This window comes from Arachis hypogaea, chromosome 8, assembly GCF_003086295.3.
Source record: "Arachis hypogaea cultivar Tifrunner chromosome 8, arahy.Tifrunner.gnm2.J5K5, whole genome shotgun sequence".
NCBI classification, from domain to species: Eukaryota; Viridiplantae; Streptophyta; class Magnoliopsida; order Fabales; family Fabaceae; genus Arachis; species Arachis hypogaea.
Window position 1 is genome coordinate 245,307 of NC_092043.1, and position 10,855 is coordinate 256,161.

Here is a 10,855-nt window from a genome sequence, read left to right on the forward strand (position 1 = left end):
CTTTTGAATTAATGTGTGATGCCAGTGACCATGCCATTGGTGCAGTGTTGGGACAAATGCATGACAAGCTTTTGCACGTCATTTATTATGCCAGTCGTGTTCTAAATGACGCATAGAAGAACTACACAACCACAGAAAAAGAGCTACTTGCAGTGGTTTATGCCATTGACAAGTTTAGATCCTATTTAGTAGGATCAAAAGTGATTGTGTACACTGACCATGCTGCTCTTAAATATCTACTCACAAAGCATGATTCAAAACCCAGACTCATCAGATGGGTGTTGCTTTTGCAAGAGTTTGATATAAAAATAAGAGACAGAAAAGGGACAGAGAACCAAGTAGCAGATCACCTGTCCCGAATAGAACCAGTAGAAGGGGCGTCCCTCCCTCTTACTGAGATCTCTGAAAACTTTTCGGATGAGCAAATCTTTGCCATCCAGGAGGTGCCATGGTTTGCAGACATTGCAAACTACAAGGCAGTGAGGTTCATACCCAAAGAGTACAGTAGGCAGCAATCAAAGAAATTGATCACAGATGCAAAGTACTATCTTTGGGATGAACCATATCTCTTCAAGAGATGTGCAGACGGAGTAATCCGTAGATGTGTGCCTAAAGAAGAAGCACAGAAGATCCTCTGGCACTACCATGGATCACAGTATGGAGGACATTTTGGAAGTGAGCGAACAGCCACAAGAGTCCTCCAATGCGGCTTCTACTGGCCTACTCTCTATAAAGACTCCCGAGTGTTTGTACTTAACTGTGACAGTTGCCAAAGATCTGGCAATCTGCCTCACAGTTATGCCATGCCTCAACAAGGGATCTTAGAGATTGAGTTGTTTGATGTATGGGGTATTGACTTTATGGGGCCTTTCCCACCATCATACTCAAACACTTATATTCTGGTGGCAGTGGATTATGCATCCAAATGGGTGGAAGCTATTGCAACACCCACTAATGACACTAAGACAGTGCTAAAATTCCTCCAGAAACACATCTTCAGCAGATTTGGTACCCTTAGAGTATTCATCAGTGATGGGGGCACTCATTTCTGCAATAAACAACTTTACTCTGCTTTGGTTTGTTATGGAGTTAGCCACAGGATAGCCACTCCATGTCATCCACAGACAAATGGGCAAGCTGAAGTCTCTAACAGAGAACTTAAAAGAATCCTAGAATGGACTATAATTAACCGTAGAAGGGATTGGGCAAGAAGCTTGGATGATGCTCTGTGGACATACAGAACAGCATTCAAGACTCTCATAGGAACTTCTCCATACCAGCTTGTGTATGAAAAAGCCTGTCACTTGCCAGTGGAACTGGAACATAAGGCCTACTGGGCAACCAGGTTCCTAAACCTTGATGCCAAGTTAGCTGGAGAAAAACGTTTGCTCCAGTTGAATGAGCTAGAGGAATTCAGACTTAATGCTTTCGAAAATGCAAAAATTTACAAGGAGAAAGCAAAAAGATGGCATGATAAGAAACTGTCATCCAGAGTCTTTGAGCCAGGACAGAAAGTTCTGCTATTTAATTCTAGGCTCAGATTATTTCCCAGGAAATTAAAATCCCGGTGGAGAAGACCATATGTGATTACAAGTGTGTCACCATATGGATACGTAGAGATTTAGGATAATGATTCCAACAAAAAGTTTATTGTTAATGGACAGATAGTCAAACATTATCTTGAAAATAATTTTGAGCAAGAATGCTCAAAACTGAGACTTGATTAAAGCTCAGTAACAGTCTAGCTAAAGACAATAAAGAAGTGCTTGTTGGGAGGCAACCCAGCCATTTACAAAGTTTATTTATTAATTAATTGATTTTTACAGGTATATGTCAATTATCTTCAAGGTAAAATAGCAATTGCTTGAGTTCACAGAGTTATAGAAGGATTCAAAGGATAAAAACAGCAAAAAGAAGCTCACTGGTGCGAAAACACCAGTAAGAGCTGTTTTGGGCGTTCAACGCCAGAAAGAAGCATCTTCTGGGCGTTGAACGCCAGAAAGAAGCACCTTCTGGGCGTTGAATGCCAGATTTACAACGTCCTGGGCGTTTAGAAAAATGCCCAGCGACAAAGGAGTTCCTGGCGTTCAACGCCAGAAAGAAGCAATAGCTGGGCGTTGAACGCCCAGGAGAAGCTGCACATGGGCGTTAAACGCCCAAAACATGCAGCGTTTGGGCGTTTAATGCCAGGATGGTGGGGAGAAGGTAAATTCGTTTTTTCTTCATAATTTTTTTTAATTTTCTACATTTCAATTCATGATTTCTTGCATAAACATGTTACAAATTCTCATCCTTTAATTCCAAAAATTTTAATCCTAATCTCTAAAAACTTTTTTTTCAAAAATATCAAATGTATCTTAATCCATAAACACAAATCTTTTTCTAATCCAATCCAATAAAGTTGACCCAGGCTAAAAATATATTAGTACTGTAGAAAAAGGAAATACCAATGACACTGTATGTAATTTTTGTGAAAAAATTATGAAATGAGGCATCACACTAGTAAAAGAGCACTTAATAATCAAGCCTGAAAACATTGTTGAATGTAAAATGGTCCCAAAAGATGTTATTGCTGAATTATGGAAATATTACAATCAGAAAAAGAATCGAAGAAAACAAACTGCCACACCGGAAAGTACCGAAGAACAAAGTGTCAATGCTAGGGAACTTGACTTAGAGAGTTTGGGGTTTGGATTGTCGGAGGAAGATGCTCAAGGGATTGATAAACCTCATAATCCAGCTCCAATGGCAGCAGCTAGAGGGGGTGCAACTAGCATAAGAGGTCCAATGGACTTGTTTGTTAGAAGACCTGAAACTGCCATTGCAAGGAACAAATGAGAGAAATTGAGGCAGCAAAACATCAAGGAAGTATGTAATAAGGAAGTAGTTCATAGAGTTCATCGATATATAGCACAGTGGTTCTACCAAGCTGGGATTCCATTGAACCCAGTAAAGTTGAAGAGTTTTCAAGAAATGTTATGGGCTATTGGAAGCTTTGGTCCCAATTTACCTGCTCCCAGTTATCATACTCTAAGAGTTCCACTGCTTAATGAGGAGTTGAAATACACCAAAGGATTGTTGAAGGATCATAAAGAACAATTGGAAAAGTATGGTTGCTCTATTATATCAGATGCTTGGACAGATAAAGGAAAATTAGCATTATTAATTTTCTTGTAAACTCTCCAGCTGGGACAATGTTTTTGAAGTCTATTGATGTTTCTGATTATGTGAAGATTGGTCAGAAATTATTTGAGCTTCTTGATGATGTTGTGGAGAAAATTGGTGAGCACAACGTTGTTCAAGTTGTAACTGATAATGGGAGCAATTATGTTCTTGTCGGTAAGTTGCAGACCAAATTTATTTAGGACCCCTTGTGCTGTCCACTGTTTGGATTTGATGCTTGAGGACATTGGGAAGTTACCATTAATTCAAAAAACCATAAAAAGGCCATTTCTTTGGTTAGCTTCACTTATAGTCACTCTAGCACGTTAGCTATGTTGAGACACTTCACAAATAATAAGGAGTTGGTAAGGCATGCAGTCACCCAATTTTCCACGTCATTTCTCTCTTTGGAAAGGCTTTATTAGAAGAAAGGAAATATGAGAAGAATGTTCACCTCGGATGAATGGGCAAAGAATAAGTTGTCAAAGGAGACAAAGGGAAAGGAGGCAACAAAGATTGTTATCATGCCCTCCTTTTGGAATCATGTTAAGTACACCCTTAAGATCATGGGCCCTCTTGTTCGGATACTTAGACTTGTTGATAGGGAGAAGAAGCCACCAATGAGATATATTTATGAAACAATGGAGAAGGCAAAGGAATGCATCATGAAAACATTTCTTAATGATGAGAGCAAGTACTTCGTCAGCTGGCTCTAAATCCCGAGTTATTTTATGACAACCCTCGGATTGAGTTGGATTCAGAAGTTACAAAGGGTGGTCTGAGTGCATCACTAGATTGGTGCCAAGTCAAGCTGTGCAAAAGAAAATATTGGAGGAGCAAGCACTATACAAGGCCGGCTATGGACTTTTTGGATCAGATTTTGCAAAATCTCAAAGAAAAAAGATTTCACTCGGTAAGATTGTTATAAATTTTACAAAACTTTATAAATTTAGTTTGATTAAAAGCTTAGACAAATTTATTTTAATTTTATAGCATTTTGGTGGCAGACATATGGGCATGAAACTCCAAACATGCGAGACCTTGCTATCAAGATCTTGAGCTTGACTTGTAGTGTTTCGGGATGTGAGCACAATTAGAGTATATTTGAGCATATTCATACTAAGAAAAGAAATAGGCTTGATCATGAAAGGATGGAGAGTTTGGTCTTCATAAAGTATAATCAACAACTCATCGAGAGGTACAACCTTAAAGATGAAGTTGACCCTATTGCACTCAATGACATTGATGAGTGTAATGAGTGGTTAGTGGGAAAAATTGGAACTACCACCTTTCGAGATGATGATAATGTGGATGATGATGCTGATTTGGTTTATCAAGATGACAACACTTTGAGTTAGAACCTTGTGTTTGAAGCAACGGAAGGACATGAGCTTACGACAAATACTAGAAGACAACAAAATAGAAAAAGAAAAGAACCTGCAACTGCAAGAGGTGGTGCAAAGAGTAGACCAAGTGGGTCTAAGGCTTCAAAAAAAGGAAAAGAAAAGGCAGTAATTGTGGAAGAGGAAGAAGAACCAGAATTTGAAGATGAAGAGGATTCTGAAAATGAAGAAGAACAAAAAGAGGAGATTGAATTCATTGATATCGAATAAGAGGATGATGAGAGGGCAAAGGGACACGATAATAATCGTGTTAATTTGGATGAATTTGATGAGAGTTAGAATGTAGATGATTTATAATTTTTATGTTTTATGTCTTCTATTTTATGGCTTGCTTATGACTTTTGAATTATAATTTGAACTTGATGTTGTTTATTTGCTAAATTTGCTACTATATTTGCTATATTAATTGGATGTTTTAAGATTACAAAATTTCTTATATAGATAGATTTTATAGTTTATTATATTTACAATTTTTCTGCATATTTTTTTGTACAAATATGTATACTTTTTAGATAATCCGCGATTTTCGCCATTTTTCGCAACGTCATCCGCTATAACTTTATGGCGGATTTTTTGCTCATCGCCATGAACTACCATCCGCAATAAAAACTATGATTAACCTACTAATTTAACTTAACTAATCTGCCACTGATGCATAATGCCTAATATATTGAAAAAGAGAAACAGAAATACCGAGTCAAAACGACAAAAGCAAATATTTTGGCAACACTTCTAGAAAATTACCAAAAAAGAAAAGAAAAATTTTCTAATCCCTGATTCTACAACCAATCTCAAAAACAATAACTAATAGCAACCTTAGCAAACATTTTAACGAAGTCATTACAGAAAATAACAATTTAAAATCATCATGAATTAGTCCTCAAAAAACAGATAAGGAAAGGATTAGCACTGGCACTGGTCAGCGAGACCAGTATATATGATCATAACAGAATCAATTTGGTTAAGAAGAACATAAGTTAGGAGAACTAAAATATATATACATTATGGTCTCAGAAAATCCACTTCCCAGTTGAGAACATTGAATCAAGCTTAAGGAAACAAAGTTGTGGAGACTTCCCTAATGATAGATCCAGTTGCAAGGTCACATATATAATATGAGAAATACTAAAAGACCATCAGAATTTGTTGTTTTTAGCCATCAGTTAGCCATTAATATTGAAAAGTATGAAATAAAATGTTGTTGGATTACTAAACTAAATGAATTGAGTTGATGGCTAAGTGATGATAAAAAATAATAAATTTTGATGCCCCTAGCATTTCTCATATAATGTATCTACATAACTTGGCTGCTACGACAAAGTAAGAACCTCTATAACCTCAGTACTAACCTACTACTATATCAAGGATAAAATCACCGACAATATATTACATAGTACGAATGGAAGTGGATATTACACACATTATCTCTGTTAGCATAGACTATAACTTACAAAAATATCATAACATCTCACTCCATTTGGTTCCATGTCACCATGTGTCAATCGCACACAGTCTTGAGCCTCTTTGCAGCTTGAACAAATCCCACAATGACCTGCAACTCGTCCATTTGCTTCACAAGAAAAAACCACAACGTTAGGACCCCAGTAATTGCCAAATACTCGTTCAACTACTACATCAAACTTCTAGAAGATTAAGCATATACGGTGCGTTCACATTTGAATGCAACGGTCCAGTTAAGAGAAACATAACCTCAAGCCCGTTAGTTATATATTTAACCACAGCTTATTTGTCTAACATATTTTTATATTTTACTATTTAACTTCACAACAAATTTGTATATTTCTTATGGTTGAGATTCATCCAGTTAAGAAACTCCAGGCGATTTAGGTCCATGCAGAGTTCACTACAAAAAAACACCATCTTTGGAACAGAGTCATATTCCAATGAAACAACATTTCACTGATGATTAGCAAGAGAAAAATGATTCAATCACGAAATATTTTAGGTACCTGTGACATGAAATGCCTCTGAACAACGTCTACCAGCTGCTCTTTTGATGGGTTTGGGACGGCATCCACCTAATCCATTTTAGGAGTAAGTATACACGAGACACACTTCCAACCGCATCTTTTGCCGGGAAATTGTAACCAAAACATGTAGAGTTAGGAATTTACCAGATTAAAATGTCGCCAATATCTCCACAATGCAGCCATCTCCAGCTTACTTAAATAAACCTTCTAAAGAGAAATAAATAATAAAATAAGAGATAGATAATGTTAATAAAAATATTAACGAATAATGAAATTTTACCGTGCGAAGTTGGTGGGATATAAATTATGAATAAGAAACAGTAAAGTACCGTGGACCCATTCGGCGTAGAAGCAGAAGAACCCTTAGACAGTGAATCACCAGACAAGGACCTACTCATAGTCTTATGTGATGATCCCAATGATCTATGCATTCTGTGCCTCGATTTATGGGACTTACGTCTGTCGTCGGATGCTGATAAATCAAAGAATGCACAAATAAAGATCAGAAATTGCGGTGGGGTCAAAAAATTAAAGACACTAGAAATTTAGAAATAACTAAAAGCAAAAGGAAAAGCCACAATGGATCAAATGTTACCAAACTCCATCACTTTCTAAGCCCACGACAAGGAAGCCGAAACAAGAATTAATGTAATTAACAAATAAAATATCAAAGCCTTCCAATATGTCTATCGAGAGTGCTGGTTGTACGCGTGTAAGTAGGAATTACACAAGCATATTACATTACATTTATAGGAGAAGAATCTTACGAAATTGGAATTGATTTGATTTAGAAATCAAATCTTTTGTTTAGAATAGATAACTAAACTCAAATTCCTTAATTTTTTGAAAGGATTTAGTTGAAATTGAAATAATTTAATGTCTTAAAATATTAAGAAATATTTTCACAATTTAAGTATTAATATCACTCTGGCTGCCTGGGCAGGTGCTAGGCAGACCAAACCGACCACACCTGCCGCCCAAGTCAGCCGACAGGGAGGATCGGGCCAACCGTGCTAGTACCTGCGGTGGTATTTGAAAACTTCCGTGACAAATAAAAGTTAACAATATAAAATTATATCATTATATCATTTTTTAAATTAAATCAATTCTTATTCTACATCATTAATTTCAAACACAATAATTCATTTCCAATTTCAATTCATTTCATTGCAAATCGAATCCAAAAATATTTTTTCCAAACACACTATATAAGGATATATACTTATTTGAGAGTTTTTATTAAGTTAGCCTCATAATTGAAAACACAATCCTAGTACATGCAGGCTGCAGCATGCAAAACATGCAGTAGCTGCGAATGTAAACTTACCCATATCTGATCCATTCCAGGACAAGTTTTCAAATTCAAGGTCATTATCTTCCTCATTGCCAGTGGGTGCTTCAATCACACTAAGAGCATTCCGCTGTAGCTTCACTTCAATGCCATTTGTAAGAACCTGCATCCGTATACACCAAGCACAAAATAACTACTAGCCTTTTGGATGGTCACATAAGCAACTTTGGAATTCAAATTTCCAAAAATAGCACCGCAAATACGAGTTAGGCAGAAAAAAGTGAACTGTTTACATGATATAATAATATGAAAAAGTGATTAATAAATAAAGAAAGAAAGAAAGAAAATGAAGTATTTTATTTTATTTTATAAATATGTCACTTATTCTGATCCAAATAAGATAAATATATACATCTTAATTATCCACAACGAAGGAGTTCTAGATCATGATTAATAAATATATTATTTACTATTTTTTATTTTTTTTTTCTATGGGAAAGAAAAAAAGAGACCGCACAATCAGAATTCAGAGACATGCATGAACCTTTTATGAGCCAGGTATTATTTTTTCCCTTCCCCCCCAAAAAAAAAGGGAAAAACAACAGGGGAAAAAGTCCCAAACAATTTATCCCCTCTGGACTGAGAAAAATCTAGCATGGAATAGTATGAATCTAATTAGGAAGTAGTACAGGAAGGATGAAAAGTACTCAATTCGAAGCTAAGACCTCAAATGCAATACCAAAACTAAAGCAATGATCATTTAATTCCCCTCCTTCCATGAATAAAACCAAAGAAAACACTCAATGAACAACTGATCCCAACAGAACACCTCAAAATACATCAGATCCAGCAATGAAATAAAGCATGCAATAAACAACCACAGCTAATTATCAGAAATTGTAACTCAAAAGCAATACAAAAGGAATAATTATATTCAAGCAGCAACCTTTAGAAGCCAATAATAGTTGGAAGATCTCAATTGAAAAATATGTGCATGCGCTTAAATGATTCTGATTAAGAATTCATGCTGTAGGGTTTAAAAAAAATGTAAACCTCATTGTACATATTTCAATGAGATAGGCACCAGAAAATCAATAGCAGATTAAGAGCAATAATTTAATTTGATCACATATTAAAGTGGTGGCCAAATAGCAATCAAATTATGAACAACAAAATTGATTGACACAAGACATTAATAAGAAAGAAAAATGAAAACGATAAACAATGCAAAGATAAACCAGGTTAGTAACTCAAATTTAGAACCAGGCAATTGCGAATAGCAATAACCGTAACCATTGGTGAAGAGAATTTACCAGCCAATGCCAACCGCCTAGTCCAACGGCCTTCTTGACCACGCCTTGGAGACCAACGAGCACCGATTTCGTGCGGTTATTTCCGGTAACCACCACTTTCGTGTGACGAGGAAGCACCGAGAGCTCCTCCTCACTGCTATCTCCATAGCTCTGTAACTGCGGGACGCCTCCATTCATGGAACTTTCCATTGCTTCAAGCATTTTTTTTTCTTTCACTTTCAACTAAAACAATCAATTCAGCCAGTTAACGGAAAATAAAATTGGACGAAACGAGCAAAATGAGAGGGAATGCTCCAAAATCAAATATCAAAATTACATTCGTACGGAAGATCGTGCGTTCCTGATGATTAGTGTGGGAATTTCAGCAGCAGAGGAGAGAGGATAGAGGAGAAATTTGGAAAATTCTGCAGAGAGAAAAACACAGGTAAAAACTAAAAACACACACAGAGAGAAGAGTGTGACTGATATTGTTTATTGGCTGTGTTGGAATGAATTCCAACGAGACGAAATGTTCCAATGAGAGCATGCCACGTCAGTACGGGAGGGTGGGCTCTTTAATCATGCGCTTGGAGGGAGCTGAGTTTACGCATGACCAACAAATACCAATACCACTTGCGGGTTTTGCTTTTCTCTAGTTACTGTTACTCCCTCCGCCTCAATATGTCAATTACCTTTCTCTCCCCCAAATTTGTCTCCCTACTACTGCGACTATTATTTGTTTTATTTTATCCTTATCCTAATCTTAATATACAAAACAAGAATGTATCCCACGTGAGAGTTTATAAATTCACAAGGATGTGATAATCTTTTGTTAAATTTGAAATGATTATAGTTATGGACGGGGTAAATTTTGTGTAGATATACACAAGACTCAACACTCAACAGTCAAGAACCTTGTGTACATAGTACTACATGCCAATTAAGAGAGTTGCTTGCTAGTGAAGGATTGTTTGTCCTTTATTAACATGAAGGACTTGAATGATATTGACACGTCAAAAATTTGAATTATTACTATCATCAAGTTGTGATTTAGTACGGCAATAATGTGTGGTGTGTGATGAACCTACAGTTACAAAGAAAAAAAAGCACAGAAGTAGAAAATAGAGTGACTGGAATGGACGTATCTGAATCAAAAGGAAAAAAAGAGAGAGATGCAGGAAGAGGAGTGGTGAGTGGCGATAATGTAAATACGAGAAAAATGGGAAAAAGAACAAAAGAAGTAGCGTAGAATGGAGATTGGAGAACGTAAACGGACACCAAAAATTTATGGGAGGGACCCACTTTGCACAAAAGGCTGTCCTTGCCGTCGGTGTTGTCCTATCCAGTCCAACACGGGAAATTGCAACTCACGCTCCTACCTCACTTTCACACTATCGAAATAAACATACTAAAAGCACCCAATAATTAACTTTACCTTAAAATTTAAGTACGGGTACTAATAATTTGTTAAATAATTATCTCTACTAATTTATCTCGTCTCTTTTTCATTTTTTCTTTGCTCTCCCGCCTTATTTCCAGCGCCAGTGCGTCTTATTTTCCCGCCACAAGAGCGAAACATGAGCCGTGGATCTAGGATGAGCATTTTGCACAATCCCAGATTCCCAGCGTTAGATTTCGATAAGAAAATACTTAAGATGGAATCATAACAAGTGAACAGTTATAAGTCTTTTGACTTACAAGTCTTATAAATTAGGC

At 36.5% G+C, this 10,855-nt stretch overlaps 1 protein-coding gene across 4 annotated transcripts; it reads right to left on the reverse strand.

Annotated features, from left to right (window-relative positions):
• Nucleotides 1–5,542: 5,542 nt before the first annotated feature.
• Nucleotides 5,543–10,306, reverse strand: LOC112705528 (uncharacterized). 4 transcript variants are annotated; one of them, XM_025756367.3, is made up of 7 exons: nt 9,477–10,306; nt 9,161–9,382; nt 7,884–8,010; nt 6,886–7,028; nt 6,701–6,760; nt 6,536–6,604; nt 5,543–6,135 (listed from the first exon to the last, which is right to left on the reverse strand). In XM_025756367.3, the coding sequence occupies exons 2-7, from the start codon at nt 9,359–9,361 to the stop codon at nt 6,064–6,066; spliced, it is 672 nt and encodes a 223-aa protein (XP_025612152.1). In that variant the 5' UTR covers nt 9,362–9,382; nt 9,477–10,306; the 3' UTR covers nt 5,543–6,063. The 4 variants fall into 4 exon arrangements, with proteins under 4 accessions (XP_025612152.1, XP_025612149.1, XP_025612150.1 ...); XM_025756364.3 differs by having other exon boundaries at nt 6,701–6,763; nt 9,477–9,980; XM_025756365.3 differs by having other exon boundaries at nt 6,701–6,763; nt 9,485–9,843.
• Nucleotides 10,307–10,855: the final 549 nt, after the last annotated feature.

Excerpts from the sequence above, each read along its gene's own strand:
- LOC112705528 (XM_025756364.3), bottom strand. The coding sequence starts at position 9,361 with ATGCTTGAAGCAATGGAAAGTTCCATGAATGGAGGCGTCCCGCAGTTA. Across the intron at positions 6,764-6,885 it reads CTACGCCGAATGGGTCCACG|AAGGTTTATTTAAGTAAGCT; the intron begins GTACTTTACTGT and ends ATTTCTCTTTAG. Across the intron at positions 6,605-6,700 it reads ATTGGCGACATTTTAATCTG|GTGGATGCCGTCCCAAACCC; the intron begins GTAAATTCCTAA and ends AAAATGGATTAG.